This window comes from Semicossyphus pulcher, unplaced genomic scaffold (genome assembly GCF_022749685.1).
Source record: "Semicossyphus pulcher isolate SPU_LCO1_2020_fin unplaced genomic scaffold, fSemPul1.0.p SCAF_5, whole genome shotgun sequence".
In the NCBI taxonomy this organism is placed as follows: Eukaryota; Metazoa; Chordata; class Actinopteri; order Labriformes; family Labridae; genus Semicossyphus; species Semicossyphus pulcher.
The window spans coordinates 22081693-22105228 of NW_027211726.1; the positions used below are offsets into that span (position 1 = coordinate 22081693).

General features: G+C 40.4%; 1 protein-coding gene and 1 pseudogene across 1 annotated transcript; both read left to right on the plus strand.

Moving 5' to 3' along the window:
- The first annotated feature begins 4812 nt into the window (after positions 1-4812).
- On the plus strand, positions 4813-10046 carry LOC138608400 (sodium-dependent neutral amino acid transporter B(0)AT1-like). The gene is made up of 12 exons (XM_069680973.1): positions 4813-5011; positions 5542-5682; positions 6341-6478; positions 6580-6761; positions 6876-6986; positions 7593-7705; positions 7786-7914; positions 8002-8158; positions 8246-8450; positions 8543-8702; positions 9498-9666; positions 9846-10046. The coding sequence occupies exons 1-12, from the start codon at positions 4813-4815 to the stop codon at positions 10044-10046; spliced, it is 1905 nt and encodes a 634-aa protein (XP_069537074.1).
- Positions 10047-11992: 1946 nt separating this feature from the next.
- On the plus strand, positions 11993-20721 carry LOC138608397 (sodium-dependent neutral amino acid transporter B(0)AT1-like; annotated as a pseudogene).
- Positions 20722-23536: the final 2815 nt, after the last annotated feature.

Sequence of the window (23536 nt, forward strand, 5' to 3'; positions counted from 1 at the left end):
GCTGCTGTGTAAAATATTTTAATACCTTTTAGAGACTACTTGAAAAATGTGATAATATCTGAATGTTGAATGTTCACTTTCACCAAAATATATTCCATTTATTTGATGCGATTAAATGTGATATTTTCTGTTTATTTTATTGTTTATGTACTTGTATATAAATAAATAAATAAATGTTGCTCTTACTTGTGTCAGGTTTCTGTTCAGGGCTCACTGGATGTCTCTCAATGTTATTAGCTAAGCTGTGTTGAAGGATGGCATAGTGTGTGCCAAAATGTTTTCACATTAAATTTGTAACATGACATTTACATTTTCTAACTTTGTTAATGCATTAAAAATGCCTTTAAATGACAACAAGTTATTTCTTTATTTTATCGCTCACTGTCCAACTTCTGCAATGACTTCTTTTTCATGGCCACTTGGTTGTGAACACAAAATTGACATATCCTCACTTAATAGCAATGTTATGACCAATTCATCTTTGCTCAAGTCCCAAGTGAGTCTCAAGTCATTTTTCTTGGGCAAGTCAAGTCAAGGCGGGTCAAGTCAAAAAGCATGACAATGAATTGTATCAGTATTCATTATTGATATTCAGTGAAATAAATGTAATCAAAGCAAAAACAAATCGCTTATTTATTAAATATTCCCTCCCTGTCAATTTTAAACAGCAAGACGGCTAGACGACAACGTCAAACAGACAAATACATACTTGTTAGTTAAACAGAAACTTGACAACATTGAATTATATAATTTTATATTTAACACCTAACATTCAAACTTATGAACTTACTAACAAATGTATGAGTCTAACCCGAAAACAAATTTGTGGAGTTTGTTAGCATGTTAGCTTAAAAAGTTATCATGTCAATCAAATTCAATCAATCAAATTGTATTTGTATAGCGCCAAATCATAACCAGAGTTATCTCAAGACACTTTACAGAAAGAGCAGGTCTAGACCTACTCTTTGTTATGTTATTTAAAGAGAGGCCCAACATGAATCACCATGAGTAGCACTTAGCAATATGCGGCACATTGGCAAGGAAATCTTCCTGTTAACAGGCAGAAACCTGTTGAACTCATATTGAACAGCCAACTGCCTCGACTGGATGGGCCGAAAATGGGATAGAAGGAGATGCAGCAACAACAACTTATGTTCTTGTTACAACAACAACATATGTCCATGTTTCATCAACAACAACAGGTTATACATACTTATGGTTACAATGCCAATGATAGTGGTACACTATAGTGTGAAGATGCATGTGCAATTTTAAACATATTTTTAGAAAGAGAAAAAAGTCAGTCTTCTCTCTCTCTCTCTCTCTCTCTCTCTCTCTCTCTCTCTCTCTCTCTCACACACACACACAGAAATTGATGACCCACGATAAAGATCAGTGTTACATGTGATTAGAAAAGAACAGGGTAGGCTCCTGCTTACATGTGAATTGACGCATGTGTTTTATTACAGAGGTGCAGCAGTTATACTCACATAATAAAACATTTTAATCTTGGGTTTGGTTTCACCATGCACTGTTTGACATCACAAAATTCTGCACGCTGGTGCCCCATGGCATACAGCTGGTGCCCTCTAACAGATCAGCCACAGCCACAGATTGTTTAGCTTTGATAACTTGACGGTTGCCAACCCCTCGCTCCTCTACAGCATCACCCTCTCATCCAAATATGGTCACTTTTGGCTCAAGAAAACCAATTTGAGGCTTCATTTACACAGTCCAGAAACCAACCATTATTTTACAGTGTATGGGCAGAATGCAATCTGCCGTAATGCAATCCCTGCTCCCATCAGCGGTTATCATCATCATCAACACGTGGATAAGGAAGTGTTGGCTAGAAGCCCTTTATTGCACAACAACCGCAGCGATAGGAGCAAAAGCAAACGTGCAGCATAAAGTAACATGTACAGCCCATATACACGCTCCACGTCTCCACGACTTCATCCATATTTTTTTTTTCTTTGTGAATTTTCATTAAAAAGTTATCCAAAAACTATCAATGCCAATTCTTCCAGCCCGTTGTCTGCCATGTTTGTTTACTCTAAAGTTGCGTTAGACTGCAAGAAATTTTGCGAGATTTATGGTTGTGAGAGTCGGACTCTGGTTGTTGGTGAGAGGAATCGGTGAGGTGTTTTGGTCATATCGTTGCTCTCTACACACTAATACAACAAATCTGTTAAATCTATAATTATTTGTCGTCATGTGTGGGGTCTCTCAAATTTTCAACATCTGTCAAGATTTTAAAAATCTTTTAGTCCGGGCCAGGCAAGCAGTTGGTCATTTAAACATTCAACAATCACAGAGCAACGTAATCATTAATTTTGATGCACATGGATGAATGTAAATCCAATATTCACTTAATTACAGTGTTTTTTGGTCTCCATTTACTTCTGAGGGAAATATCTTGTTCTTTAGCCGCTAAATGCTGCACCATGTTCACTAGCTAGTTGCTAATGGTGTCATTTGATGTTAAGCAGCTAGCATAAAATATGACGCATATAAAACCCATGCAGAGCCTTTGGAAAGGTGCTCATTTACAAAGAGAACCTGGAAAATAAAAATATTTCACCAGATGTAGTTCCCTTAAATGTGTTAGTTGTTAATGTTTGTATTTGTTAGCAAAAAAATGCATTAAGCAAGGTTTTTAGGTGCTTGAACTAATTGTATCTTTACAAAGTAGTAAGTAGGGGAGACCGGGGTATCTTGTCACACCGTTAAGTTGTCACATCGTTAATATTTCACCATAAGAGGGCGCTACTTAAAAGTCGAATATTAGTTTTGTGCATCCACTTGGTCTGATGTCATATCCTGTCTGTGACAAGCAAAGCATGCTGTTCACTGAGGTGGGGACTTCTTAACCATTATACACATTATAAATAAATAAAAAACTTTGTTATAATCTTCTTCTAGTTAAAAATCTTCACAATTATATATTTTTAATTGGTAGAGGAGAGAGTAAAGTATCTTGTTATACTTTTGCTAATGACCTGCTTTAGGCTAGCTTTAAGATATAGCAAACAATAGCCAACATGGGCAAGTTATCACATGCGACAACTGGCCCCAAAAATCACTGAGACCAGTTGCCAGTATACATAGACAGAGAGTCTGCTTGTCAACTGTTGTCATATGTAATTTTGCACTTTGTGAATGTGTTTTTAAGGAAGGGAAGGAAGGAAGGAAGGAAAGGAGAAGAGATGGTCAGGAATTATATATTACACCCATGAAGGAGGCACTTCTTGCCTACCCGCTTTTGTCTGCCTTTTACCTTTTTACAAGATAAAAGAGTAAAAGGCAGGCACAAAGTAAAGAGAAGAAGATTCTATTCCAAAAGATATGTGGGGGGACCAAATCTAAAAATCTATAATCTATCTAAAAGCAAATCTAAAAAACCAAAGAAGGCAGTCATAAAAGGAAAGATTCCAGATGCGAACAGCCGTCGAAGATAGACTTGGGTCGCAGTGCCACGGCCATGTTCCAGGATTGATTTAAGTTCAATGATTAATCAATCTTTTTTTTCTGTAGCTGAATTTAATTTTGAGTTTGAAGTAAAAAAAAAAGAAAATAACCCAACAAAGAATTGTTTCTTTTTTTATTTGTTGAAAAATCCAGTGTGACACCCTACCCCACATAGTGTGACAATTTATCTGCTGATGGGGCAAGCTGTCACATGTGCACACTCACTATTTTTATGCCTATAACTCTGTACTGAAATAAGATATGAAAATGAAATGAATACATAATATATGCCTGAGACTTTGTTCTTTCATTTGGTATGCAATTTTTAACACTATGATGTATTGATCCAAAAATATATAAAAGAGTATGAAAAGTGTGACAAGATGCCCCGGTCTCCCCTACTGTATTTTATTTACTATTATGTATTGTATTAAAGTAGTGAGGTACATTCTGTACAAAGCCTTTTGCACATTATCACAATAACCCCTTCTATTGATTTCCGATCTCTATAACCGCTCTGTACAAACACCTGTCTCTGGTTAATAATTGTATTGAGGAACACTGATAAGATTTAAATAGACTACAGATTGCTTAACAATTACACTGCAGAAAAAAAAATTCAAAATAGCAACACAAAAACATCTCATGGCACCGTAATAATCCGAAATTAAACATTGACCAGAGAATATTTCAATTGAACTTGGAGCGAACGTGGAACGATCGTGCTTACGACATGTGAGCACGTCTCTATGCAATAAAACAATGAGATGTCTCAAGGACTTCAAGAGGCATGGCCTGATAGTGAAGATAAGCGCTGATGGAAAATGTGTTGTTCTGTCAAACAAACCGACACAAAAACTGTATTAATAATTAATAAATTATCACATTTAAATGCTTCTATAACAACCAACACAACCCTCTTCTCAACTTTTTTTAAACTTGAGACATTTTTAACTCTTGTTCATCCCATCTGATTTCCACACCTCCCTCTCAAACTCATGAATACTAAACTCATCCTGTCAGGAAAAGTGTTGATGGTCCACCACATGTGATGTATTAACCATTATCAAGAGGGTTGTACATTATTCCGCTCAAACATGCTGACATTACATAATGCAAAACAGACTGTAATGAGCTACTGATAAGCGCAGCTTGGGTGCCACTGGTCAAAGTCAGAGAGAGACAGTCGACAGAAGAGGTTACATGAGGAAGGATTTAACCCCGAGACGGTTTGCAGGAAAGTAACAACAGTAGCAGTAACCAACAACTTGTTACTTCAGGGACACTCAATCGCTACTTTTTTCCAATTTCTGAGTCCAGTGAAGTTCTCTAAAAGCCACAATGAAGCTAAAGATCCCAAACCCTGGACTGGATGACCGGATCCCTTCTCACAAGGACTTAGAGAGAATGGAGACTGAGGAAGCAGGGGACAGGCCCAAGTGGGACAACAAAGCCCAGTACCTGCTCACCTGTGTGGGCTTCTGTGTGGGACTGGGAAATGTGTGGAGGTTTCCTTACCTGTGTCAAAGCCATGGAGGAGGTGAGCTGGGATGAGATTGGGCTTCCCTCTCTTTTGAGTTCTTTGAGGGAGACATAAAAACTTAGTAGCTGACAGAAAATGTGCAGTCTTAGATCTAAGTGTGACCTGTTTTCAATAACAAAGTAAGTTTAGTCAACTAATGCATTTAAAGGTATTCATTCATTTAGACTGACTTTTCCTATCAAAAAGCATCATTTTTAAAATTGTGAGTGACCTAAGTTTAGCAGAATTAATTTAGCACATTTTACACAAACTAAGAATACAAACAAATATATGTTGCAAATGTGAAATAAGAATGTCTTGGCACCTGTTTTCTCTGCTCTTCCTTTGCTTAAAAAGTGATAGAAATGGCCGTTTTTACCAGACATAGACAAAGTTAAACATTAATTTATTTTCACTTCTGGAATTATAATCTTTAAAACTATGTTGGCATCTTTTGGAGTTTTGTTAACAAGTCGACAGCTGAATATGCACTCACTTTATTAATAGATAGTCACCACATTCTGATAATGTGACTTTTCCACCTCTAGGAGCCTTTATGATCCCATTCCTCATCCTGCTGGTCCTGGAGGGAATCCCACTTCTGCATCTGGAGTTTGCTATCGGTCAACGTCTGAGGAAAGGCAGCGTGGGAGTGTGGAGATCAATCAATCCATGCCTGACAGGAGTTGGTGGGTAAACAAACGAATATACCCATTAAATTTGTGTTGTATTTTGTTGTTAGTTCCACCTCATCAGTTTGGACTGAAATATCCAAACAATTGTTCGAAGGATTAACATGAAATGTTGTACTAAGCATTCATGGTCCCTAGAAGATGAATGCTGTGTACTTTAGTGACCCCCTGACTTTTCATGACCCCCTAACTAAATGTAAAGTTTACTTTCATAGTTTTAGGTAATGGTAACTATTAAATGGATTGACATGAAATTTAATGCAGACATTTATTATCCCCTCAAGATTCATTTAATCACCCTGAAAACAATCTTAACTTTTCATCTAGTGCCATCACTTTACTGTCCCTTTGTCTGAGTGTCCTGCAAATCCATTTACATCCCATTCAGTCTTTGCCCTATTTATGCTAACCGCTAATAAGCAAATATTAACATGCTAACATGCTAACATGCTAACATGCTAAGCAAAGATGACAAACATGATTAACATCACAATTTCTATCATTAGCATGGGCAAGTTGTATTGCTTTTCTGGGCACGTTAGCATGCTGGACTTAGCATGCTGAATTTAGCATGTAGCTCAAAGTACCACTATTGGCCTCAGTTGTGTTTTTAAAAAAGTGTTACCACAACACTTACCATTTTGTTTTGGTACAGGTATTGCATCCCTGATTGTCTCGTTTTTGGTGGGCATGTACTACAACACCATTATGGCCTGGATCATGTGGTACCTCTTCAATTCCTTTCAGGATCCTCTGCCTTGGAGCCAATGCCCGCTCAATGCTAACAGGACAGGTACGGCTTCATGGATCACAACAACAGTGAGAGAGGGTCCAAAAAACATACATGCTGTTATAACTATAAGATCCTAACTTCTCTTTATCCGTCTCTTGCAGGTCTGGTGGAGGAGTGTGCTCGGAGCAGCACTGTTGACTACTTCTGGTACAGAGAAACTCTGAACACGTCAACGGCTATCGATGAGTCTGGAGGTCTGCAGTGGTGGATGGTGCTAGCCCTGATTTCTGCCTGGACTCTGCTCTATGTTTGCTGCATCCGAGGGATCGAGACCACAGGAAAGGTCTGAAGTTTCATTACACCTTATCTAATTTATCAAGATCAATGCTTTTGAGCCAACATGTTTTAAATATGCAGGTTGATCTTTAGCTCATTGTGTCATTATCTCATTTCTCAGGCTGTGTACGTCACCTCCACTCTGCCCTATCTGGTCCTCACCATCTTCCTCATCAGAGGACTGACGCTGAAAGGGTCTTTCGAGGGAATCAAGTATCTCTTCACACCAGATGTAAGCACCGCTCCGAAGACATCAATCAAATATCATGCAAACTTTTAAATGCAATAATTTTAATAATAGTTTACTCACTTATCTGTATGTATATTGTAAAGGCTATAGCTAGCAGGGCAATTAGCTTAGTTTAGCATTTAAATTATGGAATATAAGATGCAGTCTGTTTTGGGGGTATTCCAGAAGGAAAAAAGGTTTTCTATAACACCATTTCCATTTATTTTCATTTAAAACACATAAAAAACAAATTACTGCCTACCATCTGTTTTTACCATGTCGAGTTTGCAGTCCTGCTAGCTACCGGTGCTGCAGCTCGCGGTAGCTGGCAGCCTACGCTAACGTTGATGGTTGTGAGGGTGGCAGTTGCAATGGTGATCATGACAGTGCATGTCAGTGATGAAGCGTTAGCAACAATCAAGTTACACAAAATATTATTTATATTTATTTACTTTAGCTAGATAATAGCGCCATCGTCTGGGTAAAATACTGTAACACAATAACATACCACTCTCCAAACCAGTATATAAGACACAGCCGACTTTTTAGATGAAAAAAAATCTCAGCTCACTTTTAGGCTGCTGTAAACAAATTCTTATTCTGTTTCAGGTAGATGAGTTAATGAATCCAGCGACCTGGTTGGATGCAGGTGCTCAAGTTTTCTACTCCTTCTCCTTGGCTTTTGGAGGTCTCATTTCCTTTTCCAGTTACAACTCTATTCAGTGAGTAACCGCCCCAAACTACACATTTATACAAAGAACCTTTTGAACAGATCTCCTTACATGATATAAATCCCTTACAGCAACAACTGCGAGCAGGATGCTGTTCTCATCTCCATCATCAATGGCTGCACCTCAGTGTACTCCGCAACAGTGATCTACTCCATCATCGGCTTTAGGGCCACGGAAAAATACGACGACTGCATGGGACAGTGAGTTTTGGATTGCACAAAAGATGCCTTAAAAAACAAAGTAAACAGAACAATTGCAGACTGAAATTATCTTGTGCTTTTTTGTAGCAACATCTTGCAGCTGATGAATGCCTTCAACTATGAGGAAAACACCATCACAGAAAGCAACTACTATGAGGTTCTGAACCACCTCAACATGACAGATCCAGGTATCATCGCTGGATTGGAAACAAAGGAGTGCAACATGCAGAATTTCCTCAGTCAGGTCAGTGGAAAACATTGACCAATTTTGTTAATCATAAGAAATCAAGTATTAAGACTTTGGCTAATATCCGCTGTGTAATCCTTTTAGGGAGTTGAGGGAACAGGTCTGGCCTTCATCGTGTTCACAGAAGCCATCATCAAGATGCCTGTTTCTCCTCTCTGGGCCGTCCTCTTCTTCGTCATGCTCTTCTGCCTCGGCCTCTCCACTATGTTTGGTAACATTGAGGGAGTGGTGGTTCCTCTGCAGGACCTCAGACTGCTGCCCCGTACTTGGCCCAAAGAAGTTTTCTGCGGTAATTTTCTATTGAATATAAAATACTTTCATTGAGATTAAACATTCAACCTAGAGATATGAGTGTAACCATTTTCTTGGCTTCTGTTACAGGTCTGACTTGCTTAATATCTTTAGCTTTTGGGCTCATATTTTCTTTGCGCTCTGGAAACTACTGGCTAGCTCTTTTTGACAACTTTGCTGGCTCTATCCCCCTCCTGGTCATTGGATTCTGTGAAATGGTCTCTGTTATCTACATCTATGGCATAGATAGGTGAGTATTTGCAGGAAGTGATTTATGGTACAATGTCCAAGGTTAGGCCTGATAGGCCTGATAATGGCTTTTTGTCATGAGCTTAATTAGCAAATGTTACATGTTAAATGCGTTATGTGTTAAATATGTTTGCATGCTCAAAGAATATGCTAAAGAAATATAAGTACTTATCTTCAACATTCAGGCATTATATTAGAGAGTATATTAGCATGCTGACATTAGCACTTAGCTTATAGCCTAAATACAGCCTAAAACAGGCTTTAACAGGGCTGTTGAATCCTTGCAATACATGCATGAGGCAAAGGCAAGCCAAAGAAGGGGTCTGACATTCAGTGAGGCGACTCCCAACACATTTCAAACAAAGCAAGGAAAAACAGAGCATTGTTTTCCGACCTTGGACAGAGATAATGTATCTTCATAGAGCAGATAGAGAAGAACAGAGCATGTCATGTGGTGTGGCAAGACCTTGGTGATGTGGAAACATGTCATTTGTGCTCAGAGTTACAATATTAGTGCTGATTAAAGATACAAATATTTAACTTATGAGTAATAAAATATGCCAAACATTGCATTGTGACAGCGTTTCCAGTATTTAGGTTATTTTAAGACACAAGATAAGGTTTTAAATTACAGCAGCAAAGTTTTGTCCAGTGCAGCATCAACATGTTGATCAGACACAAAGCCACACAGGCTGCTTCATTTACTGTATCTAATAAAAGTGCAAGGTCATGTTTTATGGATGCTTTCACGCACACTCAGCTGACATTACATCTCCCTCTTATTGCTTCCCAACAGGTTTAACGAGGACATTGAGTTTATGATCGGCCACAAGCCCAATATTTTCTGGCAGGTGACATGGAGGGTGGTCAGTCCACTCATTATGGTCGTCATCTTGATTTTCTACTTTGTAACCCAAGTCAGCAAGAGCCTTACCTATTTGGTTTGGGACCAGGAGGCGGTAAGTGTACTCTAATGTACATGTCTTATCATACTTTTATTATTGATAGTGGCAGGAATACAGTATGAGAAATTCACCACTAAATGATTCTTAATTACCATTAATAAACCTCATTTCACACCGTAAGTTAACACATTTCTGTAAATTCTAACATGTTCCTACATTGCCTCCGTTTACAGGAGAAGTTCCCCAACCTGGAACCACGTCCTTATCCCTCCTGGATCTATGTCATCATTTTCATCCTGGCTGGAATTCCCAGTTTAGCCATCCCATTTTTTGCTCTTTACAAATTCATCCAGATGAAATGCTGCAAGAAGAAGACCTACAGTGACGACAACGTGGAAACTATCTCTGCCAAAATACAAATGAATGAAAAAAAGTTTTAAATCCCCTCTATTTTGAATATTAAATAACGAAAGAAATCTGGACTTTTATTGTTGTTTGTATAGCCATTATGCTTACAGTATTTTTCCTTTTTCCTTCCTGACGCCCTGTGCAATTTTAGAAAACACTATAGTGACTATGGACATGTAAAGTTGGAGTAAATTTTGAAGTATTTTCTGTAAAAAAAAATGTAGTTTTAGAGAAAAATGGTAATTTTTATTGCTGTTCTTGACATTGTAATATGGATTTGCTGCTGTTTCATTATTCATATGTAAGTGTATGTTGTACATTAAAGATATAGTTTGGCATTTTGAAAAATGCACTTGTTTGCTTTCCTGCCCAGAGTTCAACGAGAAGATTGATACTAGTCGTATGTCTGCATCTATGCTTAACGTAATGCCAGCAGCAGGTTAGCTTAGCATAGAGACTATCAACAAAAACAAACAGCAGGCCTGGTTGTGTTCAAAGGTAACAAAGGCTCACCAGTACTCTCAAAGTTTACACATTAAACCTTCTGAGGGGTTTTAAATAAGTGATTTAGGACATGCAGAACAAAGAGCCTTTGTTTACATTTTCTCCAGGAAGTTAATCAGTGAATTTTATGTAAAACAGCAAAAAGAAAACAGGAGAAGCTTTTACTTGCATGCATGTAGAAGACAGGATTATATTGACAGTGTAATATTTATGTATTTAAAAAAAGAGACGTGACTGATCACGATCCATTAAGGTCATGGTGGAAATTACTGTAAAACAACCGGCCTATAAGGCAACATTAATGTTGGCTTTGCATCTGAGTTTGATCTTTCTGTGGGCTTGTTATTATGAAGAAGTAATATGTAAATAATGTTACTAGGGAATATTAACAACTTCATCTACAAAAGTACGATATCTTTAGGACACAAGGCTTACTGCTTTTGTCCACAGGGGGCGCCAAAGTCAAACAAATGAAAGTTCCTCACAGCTGCTGTAAGTTATATCTTACAACATCTGTACTAAACACAGAAGTTTAAACATCACCATCTGTGGTTGAACTAGGATGGCTACTTCTTCTTGCTTCCCTTTTTATGCAGTGTGTCTTGAGATACCTTTGTTTAGAATTTGGGGCTATATAAATTAAAAAATAATTGATTGAAGCTTACTCGATGTATTTTTAACAGACGGCTATGAGAGTGGTATCAATGCAATCTTACTCTGAACGTTTAACTACTCTCTTAGTAATGTATGTTTACAATACATGTGCCTAGCATACAGAAGAAAGTAAGAAATGCAAATATTATAACTTTATATTATAATAATACAATTTTCAATACAAGCTACATCTCTTGACAAAGGCTTACTGTGAGGATTTAATGGATTTTTTTTTTGCAAACAATGAAAATAGTGAAGATAACCGTGCCTTTTTGACCAATTTTGGGTTGTTTATAAGGCTTTTTGGCATATTTTGGAGGGCTGATTTAAAGTATTTTTGTTTACTGTACAATTCCGCGCTTCCACTGCTGTCAGCCTGCACCCTGTTAATAATACTCCACAAACAAAACAAGACAAAACTGCTTATAAATATTCTGTGTGGAATCTTTTTTCTTCGTGAACCAATGAAATCTCCACTTTAGTTTCCTATCTTGACACTTAGAGTAATAGCACCTATTAAAAGCATTTTGAATTGAATTGTTGAAATGTGCTATATAAATAAACTTGCCTTGCCTTATATAGAGTAAACCCTTTCAAAACACTTAACACTACATTTTGCAGACCAGCCATGGCTTGCCACATATGAATGAGTATATACACTTTAGCACAGAATGTGCAATAGCTAATCTGTGGCCACTGATAGTTAAAGATCATAAACTTGCTTTGAGTGCTCATATGTGGACATCCACACATAAAGACTTTCCCTATGCTTCAACTGTAGTAAACACTATTTTACTGCCTCAGTGCACATGTGGACACCATGAGAGTGGTACTTCCTAACCCAGGGCTGGACCTCCGGATCCCAAACTATGAGGATCTTGAGAGAATGGAGAAAGAGGAGGCTGGGGACAGGCCCAAGTGGGACAACAAAGCTCAGTACATCCTAACCTGTGTGGGCTTCTGCATTGGACTTGGTAACGTGTGGCGATTCCCTTACTTGTGTCAAAGTCATGGAGGAGGTAAGACAACAAAAAAGGGTAATGGAGATCTGTGGTTAAGTGGTTGAAAGATTATTTGACAGATTAGGTCTTGTTTATGTAACTGGAAGATTTACAGTGACTTTTTGCAAATGAAAGGCATTTTTGCATTTAGATTTCATTTTGCCTGAGGAACATTCAGAGTGCAGAATTATTGTGTCTGCAGAGGGTTGCAAAGGTCAAAGCTGTAGCCAAATATCTAAACTGTAAACTTAATTAAAATGCTAAAAGAGTCACTAAAAGAATCATCTTTGTACCTAAAAGTTAGATCAATCACATATTAATGACAACAAGACTGTGTTGTGAAATCACCATCCAGTTGTATTAATGATTCCGAGGAGTGTGGGGTCTTCTGAAGTAATGGCTGACATTTGTCATGACATACTGTATGAGCCACAGCCTCGGGTCGGGCTGTTCATTGCTCAAGTTGAATGGAAATTCTACGGAAACTATGCATTCATGCCACATACATGTGTTTGATTTTCCAAATGTGTCCGTGTGAAGTGGGTCACTCTTTTGGCATGCCTTCAGATTTAGCCACAGGGGGGTGGGACAGACTTGAAAGGCTTGGATATTTTAAAGGTATAATCTGTTTTGTCACTCATTAACTAGAGGCCTCAAACCAATACAGTTCAAACACTGTCCATCATCAGCTAAATTGTCACCATGACATGACTTGGCTGGCAGACCAACATTGCCAGCGCCACTATGACTTAGATTCAATCTTGAAGATTTCAGTTTCGTTGTCTTTGGCAGCACCTTTGGCAGTAAACAGTAATTGTGGGAGGACACTTCCTAATTTAAAACATTCGCAGTTGGCTCCCTTTGTTACGGTTGTAACTCTTGATTTTCCTCGCTGACGGTTGGTTTCCTTTTTAGACTGTTTGCCTTCATGAGCGTCGATTTTTCTCTTTGGATTTTCACTTATTTTTGAAGTTTTATCTGTAGTCATCAATCTTTTCTTTGTTTGTTCAGCCATAGTGAGTCGAGTCGAGACTGGAAAAGCACCCGCTTAGCTCTGCCTACCCTCTCTGGAAGACCAGCCACTGCTGGGTGATGGAAAACGTGTCACTAACTGGGCACCGCTTGTGATTTTTTCTGTGAAAGTCGCCACTGACACCCAGTCCATAATAATACTATATACTGCAAATGCAAATGCTTTCATCAGTGGGCCATAGGCTCAATCACCATTGTGTTACCTCATTCGGCGATAGATGTTAATTAACAGACATTTATTTATAAGAAAATCTTCGAGATTATACCTTTAAAGTCTTGGAATATCCTTAACCCCAAAGGAAAGAAAAAACAAGAGATGTTTTAAAGAGTCAATAGCCCCTTTTACACAACATGTTCAAGGCGGGACTGTTGCGTCTCTGGTACGCCTTGTCATCTGTGTAAAAGTTACAAAGGAGTTATGAAGGGGGGAAATCACTCAGCTGCTGCAGCAGCGTGTTAACAGTGGTACCGCCAGGATGGAACAATGCCGTGTGTGCGTATGTGAAGCTCTCGCTGTGTTTTTACACGTCACGCTTCTTTTGCTTCCACAACACTGTAACGCTATGTACAATCACTCACTAGGACACCAGTTTGATGGCGTTGTGTAGTTCAGTGTAAAAGTATAAAAGCGGCGGAGCTTCATTAGGGTGCTGTTGCTGATTCTGTGTAAAGAGGGCTAGTGTCACTGAGACAGAACCGTCACATGGGCTGTGCGAAGTGTGCAACCACACAGGGCCTCGCGCCTCTAAAGGGCCTCGCACAGGGTCCGCAGCAATGCTTCAAAAGTAGCCCTATTCCGCGGGAAAACTGCAGACCTGGCAACCCTGGCTTCACATCCTGCATTTTATTTTCACTATATATAATAATTTTGTTTGCGTTGAGACACCGTGATTCTAAAATGAAATTCATGTTTGTCAATTCCATTATGCATACTCAAACTTGGTAGTGCGTGCTCCATCTTTCTGCTCACTGCAAGGACGAAAGAGAGGCACGAGAGCGCGACACATTTCGTAAACACAAGTCGGATGCTAAGAAAAGGAAAGTAATTTTTTTTAGTAAATTTTAAAAAAGAAAGAATGTAATAAGCCACTGCGAGGATCGCTGGATAAATTTGTCAACACTTCGCACAGGGCCTCGCACCCCCCCTGCGACGGCTCTGCACAAAGATGTGAATACCTCTCTATGTCATGAAGCTTATCAGCAGGATTTAGAGATATCTACGTCCTAGAATTCTCTGAGCAAAAAAGGGACAGTAACACTGCCAGATTTTTTGTCCTGAATGTCATGTTCGCATTCAGCATGTGTATGATAAAAAAAATTCTAATCTCACAACCATTATTTACCTAGGTGCCTTTTTAATTCCCTACTTGATCCTGCTTGTGCTGGAAGGAACGCCCCTCCTGCTGCTGGAGTTTGCCATTGGCCAGCGTTTGAGAAAAGGAAGTGTGGGAGTTTGGAGGGCCATAAGCCCTTATTTGACTGGTATTGGTAAGTAAAAATAAAAAACACGTTAGTTAGTGTCTGACTTCTTGTGTGTGTGATGTCATAGGTAATGATGCTGTCTCTCAGGTATAGGCTCCATGTTGGTGTCATTTTTGGTTGGACTGTACTACAACACATTAATAGCCTGGATCTTGTGGTATCTCTTCAATTCCCTACAAAGCCCGCTGCCCTGGTCCCAGTGCCCTCTCAATGACAATAGGACAGGTATCATTTTTTTATACACATTCTCACCCCAATCATACATACACACACAATCTTTTTTTTCTTGATGTATGTATATTTGTTTTACCTGCAGGCTTTGTACCAGAGTGTGAACAGAGCTCCACTGTGGATTACTACTTTTACAGAGTGACTCTAAATAGTTCGGCCTCCATAGCTGACTCTGGTGGAATCCAATGGCCAATAGTAGCCTGCTTGCTAGCTGCCTGGTCAGTTGTTGCTATCTGCTGCATAAGGGGCATCAGCACTTCCGGCAAGGTTTGTTCCTTCAGTCAATGGACTGCAGTTAACTACAATTACAATGACAACAGTGGCAAATTCAGTAGCCTGCTCGAAGTTTGTCAACATCTTTGAAACAGTGGATAATTCATTTCAGCTAAAACTAGATAAAAGCAGTCTTCTTATTTCTCGCTGGTGACTATTGATTGTCACTTGAAGTGGTGACTGTCTACAGCAGTTTTACTGTCGCTAGCTTAACAATTAAGCTAATAAAAGCATCATTAGCTAATTGTAAATATTTCCAGTTGAGCCTGTAAAATGATCCTAAATATGGATATAAATTGATACTTTATTTTTCCTATTCTTAAAAAGTTTTTGTGATATTTTATTTTGCAAATAATGCCATATAAAATGGCCAAAACTTTTGAAGTAACACTCACACACAATAACACAATCGCAGTTGTTACATTATCGACTTTAGTTTAATGTCTGCTAGCAATTACAATTGGTAATTGGGGAGGGGTTTAGCAAATAGTCAATTATGATATAATACAATGTTAATAAAACTTATTCCAATATCAATTATGATTTGTTTTTTCTTGTCTTCACCTCAGGCAGTGTACATCACAGCTATCCTGCCTTACATAGTGCTGGCCATCTTCCTGATCCGAGGATTGACCCTTAAAGGCGCCTTAAGTGGACTGAAGTTCCTCTTCACACCAGATGTATAATTAAAATAGTTAAAACAAGAGTTCTATTTTTCATTAAACTATTAAAACATCACAATGCATGCCACACTCTTGCAGGTGAACGAGTTGATTAAACCAACAACTTGGCTGGATGCTGGTGCCCAGGTCTTTTATGCCTTCGGTTTGGCATGGGGAGGCCTCATCTCCTTTTCAAGCTACAACCCTGTTCAGTAAGATACATTTAAGAGACCTAAAGTACTTCCTAACTCATTGTTATTGTTTGACTTTGCTTACTCACATTAAAAAGAGTTATTCTAAGATTCAAACTGAACATATTTCATGGTTCTTTTGCTAATTTCTTTTCTAAAGCAACAACTGCATGCAAGATGCTGTGATCCTGTCTGCTGTTACTGGCTTCACCTCAATCTATGCGGCCACAGTCACCTACTCCATCATTGGCTTCAGGGCCACAGAGAAATATGACAACTGCATCAGCAAGTGAGTATAACTACATTTAATTTAATGGTTTCTACAAGGTAAAGTGGACTTTTTCCAAATACAACGAATAGACTTTTCAAATTTACAGACTGAGCTACTGTCTACCCCAAAATGGAATTATAGACAGAATAATACCTCTGTAAGTAAGTTGTGGGAGTAGGTCAAATCTGCCATAAAACATAAAGCATAACAGCAAATGCAACATCATTCACCATTAGGGATCTTCTTTAATACTGGACCAAACTGGCATTGAGGGCATATTAAGGGGAATATTGTGCAGCAACTTTTCAGAGCATCTAGGAAACTTTTGAAGGAATTCAGGGAATTTCCACAATAGGGCCCAGGGTCTTAATTAAGTTCAGGGGGAATTAACCCCTTAACACTTGGCGGGGCTTGCAGTACTGAGCACTTCTGATTGGTCAAGTACTTACAGAATTTTTAAATGGAAAATGGACTGTACTTATATAGCGCTTTCCTGGTTTTCAAAACCACAGTCCTTTTACACTACCTGTCACATTCACCCTTTCACAAATGCCTCAGAAGCAATTTGGGGTTTGGTGTGCTCAAGAACACCTCGACATATGGACCGAAACAGTCAGGGATCGAACCCCCAACCTTCTGATTGAGAGACAACCGGCTACCCCTGAGCCACACCCGCCTGACCTGTCCAGCAGCTAGAAACGACTCAGATAGGAAAACTGCACATTGTCTCGCTTAATGCTGAACTTTGTGCATCACTGTTTATATGGCAGATTTGAGCCTTTTTTTTATTGGTCGGGCTGGGGTCAAGCTTCATTAACTTCCCATGGACACACAGAACACACACAGGCCACTGTATGGAATGTAATGAGCACAGAATCAATCCCACTTCAGAGATAACAACAAGTATGTCTCACCATGAACAGAGATACTTTGCGCACCACAGAACAGGAACTTTAATGGTTTATTAAATCTCCCGACACAATAAAAGATTCGTCAAAAGACTTGGACAGTCAATATGTGTTGGGAGGATTTCCAGTAGCACCAGAAACATTGTTTAAACGTAGGACTGTACTAGCGCTTTTCTAGTCCTCCAGCCACTCAAAGTGCTTTTACACTACATATCACATTTAACCCTTAATACTTATATTCATGCACTGATAGCAAAGGCTACTATGCCAATCTCCACGCAGGATCTATAGACATTCATACAATTTGAGGGTCAGTGTCTTGTCCAAGGACACTTCGACGTCGACTGCAGCAGTCAAAACCCCACACATCGAACCCTAAACTTTCCAACTGAGAGACGAGCCACAGCTGCTCTATATGTGTATAATACATTTACCTATAAGTGTGTTAATATGTGTTTTTGCAAAGAGAAGGGCATCAGAGAAGCGCCATGATGGAACATTGTCGGTAGTGCTATTGGTTCCAACACGGTATAAATCCGTACTGAATATTAACACGGTAAACATTATTGGGGGAATTATTGCAGCACTAAATGAAAATAACAATGTCTATGGTTGACATTGACTATGGCAGCCCTTGCCCCATCTGGGCCACATATCAGTGTTTTAACAACAGCATATGGACCACTGCAAAAACAAGTCAAGCAGAGAAAAAACACACAAGGGTCTGGCCAGAAGGAACAGCCTCAGCATTGCAGGATTGCTTCCTGCTTACCGATTGAGATGTATTCAGGACAGCAGCCTTCCAAGATGACCACAATGACATAGAGGAGTATGCAGACGCTGTAACTGGCTGCATAGCTAAGAGCACAGAGGATGTCACTGTCACTGTGATTAAAACCCCTTCACTACACGATGGCGATCAAAAACTTTGAATGATGGCAGAGTTTTGTTCTGAAGGCCTGTGATGCAGCCTACAGAGCTGTTCTTCACTTGACCAGGACTGCCTTTGCAAAAGGGATCAAGAGATTGAAACGTGCCTATGCGGGAAAAATACAGGGACACCTCTGTGATACTGGAGACACCAGGCGGAAGTGGCAGGGGAATCCAAACACTGACAGGGTACAAGACGAGGCAGCAGGTATATGACACTGACACCTCTCCCCTGGACAGGCTAAACAACTTGTTTGCATGCTTTGAAACAGCCAACACAACACAGGGGAGAGCCAGTCCCTTCTCGCTATCTGACCAGCCTAACAATTAATTCAATGCGTGGAGGACCCTATCCAAGGTTAACCCACGGAAACCAGCTGGTCCAGTACAGTACTCACTTGCCTGTTGGTCCTAAACACCACCTTGTGTCAGTGGATTCTAGATTTAATGACACAGAGACCTCACTCTTACTGTGTTGGCAAGACCATCTAAGGCTCAATCATGCTGAGAACTGCTTCCCCTCAAGGCTCTGTGCTCACTCCATTGCAGGAGATGATTGTCGACTTCAGGGGGTCACAGCCAGAGCGCACACACCTCAACATCACTGGCACCACGGTAGAGAGTGGGAACATGAGGTTCCTTGGAGTGCAGATCTCAGACAATCTCACCTGGTCTAAGAACACAGCTGGGATGTTAAACGGGCCCATCAGAGATCGCACTGCCTGAGGAAACTGAAAAAAACATTACGCCCCACCAACATCCTCAGGACCTTCTACAGGGGCACAGTTGAGTTTGTGCTCACATATTGCATCACCACCTGGTAGTCCACATGCAATATCACAGGCAAGAAAGCCTCGCAGAAGGTAGTGGGGGTAGCAGAGAACATCATTGGCGCGTGCGTCCCTACCCTCCATCCAAGAACTGTTCCAGAGCCGCTGCCTGAAAAGGGCACTGAACACTGTAAGGGACCCACTACAGCCCCTCCACACACTCCGTGATCATTGATCAGGAGATATGGCAGCATCAGAATTAGGACCAAAAGACAGCTAAAAAGCGTCCTCCCATGTGTTGTGAGGCTGCCAAACGATCATTCCACCTGATTCTACTGAAATGGACACCTTAAACTTACTACACACTTGCACTTGTCTGCCAGTTGTCCACATTAACTTATATGTGACATTTTTTTTCCTTAGTAACATCATGACATTATTGAATGCATTTGATCTTCCTGAAGACAGCATCACTACAAGCAACTATGAGGCAGCCTTTAATCACCTCAACAGCTCCTATCCTGATATTGTTCCTGGCCTGGATATCAAACCCTGTGACATGCAGAAACTTCTCAGTGAGGTGAGTACATTAATGAATATATATCCATTTCCAAATTATTCTGCATTGTGACGATCATTTGTTTTTGCAGGGAGTGGAGGGAACAGGTCTGGCCTTCATTGTGTTTACGGAAGCCATCACTAAGATGCCTGGTTCTCCCGTCTGGTCTGTCCTCTTTTTCATCATGCTTTTCTGCTTGGGACTCTCAACCCTGTTTGGTAACATTGAAGGAGTGGTGGTTCCACTAAAGGACCTGAATGTATTCCCTAAAAAATGGCCCCATGAAGCACTAACAGGTAACTTACTTTTACAAATCAACCTTATTAATTTTTCTGCTTTTTTTCTCCCAATGAAACATTGTCAATTTGTGTCTGGTTTCAAGCTGCCTTGTTTCTGTATGTGTTTCAGGAGTGATATGTTTGGTCTCTTTCATCATCACCCTCCTGTTTGCGCAGCATTCAGGGATTTATTGGGTAACTCTCTTTGACAACTTTGCTGGATCCGTTCCACTTCTGACAATTGGATTGTTTGAGATGATAGCTGTCGTTTACATCTACGGCATAGACAGGTTCGTATTTGTGTTGTCCTTCTGTGTTGCTTTGTATCTTGATATTTGGTACACAAATACTGTACACTATTAGCAGGCACAGATAGAACAATGTAATTAATACTATTTAATTATAATTACTAATTGTTTTGCAGGTTCAACGAGGACATAGAGTTTATGATTGGATATAAGCCCTCCATCTTCTGGCAGGTTTCATGGAGGTTCATCAGTCCTCTAATCGTTCTGGTTATTTTAGTTTTCTACCTGGTTACCCAAGGACAAGAAGAGCTCACCTATTTAGTCTGGGATCCCAACTCTGTAAGTAAAAGATCTGCTATAACATCATCTTAAGCATCCCGACTTTCTGTTTCCCTTTTCACTAATGTTGTCTTGGTGAAAAATGCTCAAATTATATGGCATGCTAAACCATTTTGGATCAAAGTTGTTCCTTTGTTCTACAGCGTATCATAAGCAACATTAGCCATACTCCTGCAGACTTGGACATCCATTGCATACCAAATGCACTTATCATACTTTGCTTTGCTTGACAGGATGAGTTCCCTTCTCTAACATCAGTACCGTACCCTTCATGGATCACTGTGATCATTTTTCTTTTGGCGGGAATCCCGAGTCTGGCAGTGCCTGCATATGCATTATGTAGGCTGGTGTTTGTGTTCTGCAGGAACAAATGAATCAAATTTCCTAAATTGTAAGCAGCCCCTTTAGAATTTTTTGTTTGAAACAGTGTGTCCATTAATACTCATGCTCGGATACTTGAACAATAATTTTTTTGTTTAATGCTCTTCAGTAAATATTTATATTTATGCTTTGTGCAAATTCAATGCTGCTGTATCTATATACTTTATTTATACATCAATCTTACTACCCTGCTCATTTGGTTTCTTGTTGTATTAGATCTTTCTTAAATTAGAGAGAGGACAGCATACAGGGTTACAACCATGCCTTTAAAATATTTTTGTTTCTGACGAATATTTCTTAGTCTTTATGACTTTACAACACATTTATATCTAACAATATCTAAAAATGTCATTGTATCAACATTGTTAGCTATGTTTAATGTTTAATTTGATTAAATAAATGAATGTTAGCATAAAAAAATAAGGGCAGAGTATGTGATGGCTAATCTGTTGAATTCCCCAGATAATGCAAAATACAATTCCCTTACTTGTGTGAAAGTCATGGATAAAAGGGTTAAAGGAAATCTTCAGATCAAACTGTGTATCTTCTTGACAAAATACCTTGTCATTTCTGACCAGTGATAAATACGCAGACAATCGGGCATGCTAAAAAAAATATCTGGTGAGCTGAAGAAACAAGCCAGGAATTTCCGGTGGGTGCAGAATAAGAGGTGTTGCACAGGCCCTAAGGTGGCCAGCCTGGAGGCAGGGAAGAGGCGGAGAAGGAGCCCTCAGGCAGGCAGCCTGGAGGCAGAGCAGAGATGGGGCAGGAGCCCTCAGGCTGGTGTCCTGGTAGGGAAGGGAAGGAGGAGGCCTCTGGTGAAGCCACTGCTTAGGACACTCAGGAGGTCGTCTTGATGGCTGGAGCCTCACTAGAGAACGTTAAGGAAGTCAACCATCCGGGGTTTAGACATGGCAACTGTTGATTTGGGTGCAGGCAGGTTGCAACATGAGTGGACCAGAGCAGGGCTGAGCAAAACGCAATAAGCTTGGGTGTTGGAACGGAGGTCAGAAGCTTTGACACTGGCAGGTTAGTTTGTGAATCCAAGGAAAGGGGATGCTACTGAAGCACTACCACAGGAGTTTTTGCTAGACCAGATGCTAGCAGGCAGAGATGCAGGGTGGAGGTGATCAGACTGTGAAGCATGCTGGAGGCTAGCAGTCTGGAAGCTAGGATGCATGGTGCAAACAGGGTTATGTGCAAACTGCTCAAGGCATACTGTTGCAATTGTATGTGAACAGATGATTCACAGGCAGGTTTGGTAGATAGTCAGGCAGACATAAGGATATGGTTTCCCAGGCTCCACCTATATGGCTTGTCATGGAAATCCTACCTTACAGCTTAACTTAGAGGATGTCTATCATAATAAAGTTGGGGACCTATTCTGATTGCAGTTGCTGAACTGTTTCACTTAGGGCAGTTAAGGCATCAAGAAGATCCATAAAGACATCAGTCCTCATGTTGTCAAGTTTAATGTGTTCAACACAACAGTGACCTGTTCAGTAGGACTAGTTGTTCCTATCCCTTAGTTGCTCAACTAAGGCATACTGCTGCCTAGACTCTGCAGAGTGATCAAGTGAGCAGTGGCATCTTTGGGTTGTCAAGTGGGTGCCCTCCTTCTTCAGTGTTTCACTCCTGGAATCCTGGCGTCCCAGCTCTGGAGAGGTCCTTGATTGCTTGTCAGAAGGCCTTGCCTTGCACCCCATCTCCCAGAGAAGCCTTAATGTTGATGTGGCTTTGAAGCTTCTGCAGTCTTCAACCAGTTGGACCTTTGGTAAACAGCCTCCCTGTTGGCCATAACCTCCGCCAGAAGGATAGGTGAGCTCCCTGTCTTTTCACAGTGACTGCTGCAGGGTCCTACCTTATGGGGCGGGTGTGGTCCTTTGCCGAAACTGGGCATTCCAACCCTAAGTTCCATCAGAGTTCTACCTGTCCCAGCTGGTGGAGTTACATTCACTCTTCTCTCTTAAAGAAAAGCAGGAGGTTGAGCAGCTCTAGTCCATGTTAAGGGGCATTGGCTGGATACATCAGAGAGACTGATCAGCTCTTTATTTGCTTCCAGTTTAACTGTGTGGGCAGACCATTGTTGAAGCCTAGGCTGTCTCACTGGGTTGTGGACACAATCCAGCAGGCATATGTGCTTCCGGGATTGCCAGCCCCACCTGGGGTTCATGCACACTCAACCAATGGTATTGCTGCTTCATGTGCCTAGTGGCAGGGGGGCTTCTCTCACCATGATATGTGCCTTGGCCATGTGGTCATATCAGCCCACATTTGCAAGTTTCTACTGTCTGAATGTAGCAGCCAGTCCCTCCTTTGGTGAGTGAGTGCTGGGTGTGACCCGCCAATGAACGGTTATTCCTTGTGGTGCTATGTGTTTTTCACTGGTTGGTTGTCTCCTCAGTCAGCTTAGCAACTTCCAGGCTGGCCAGAGTGGCCACTCCATTCCTAAGTTGGCCCTGCGTCTTGCAGGGCCTTTATTTGTGTGCCCAGGGTCAGCCTTGCATCTTGCAGTATGACCTCAGCAGCCCTTCTGCCTCTCAGGCTTGGCCTTTGCATCTTGCGGACCATGACCTGGATGTATGTATCAGAATCAGAATCAGAAATACTTAAATATTGTATATTTGTAAATACTCGGTTTGAACCTATTGTTTCACGACTTGGGCTCGTGGGCAGTACTGTCTCCTGACAGGTTTTTTAAAGAGTTCCTTGTACATATGGAATATGTAATGGAGTGGAGAGATGTCAAAACAATAGAGAATGCTTGGTAAAGATGTAACATTGGTTGTCTGAGAGAAGATCTCTCCA

Coding starts and splice junctions, on each gene's coding strand:
- LOC138608400 (XM_069680973.1), top strand. CDS start 4,813: ATGAAGCTAAAGATCCCAAACCCTGGACTGGATGACCGGATCCCTTCT. Junction 6,762..6,875: donor GGATCGAGACCACAGGAAAG/GTCTGAAGTTTC, acceptor CTCATTTCTCAG/GCTGTGTACGTCACCTCCAC. Junction 9,667..9,845: donor GGGACCAGGAGGCGGTAAGT/GTACTCTAATGT, acceptor TTACAGGAGAAG/TTCCCCAACCTGGAACCACG.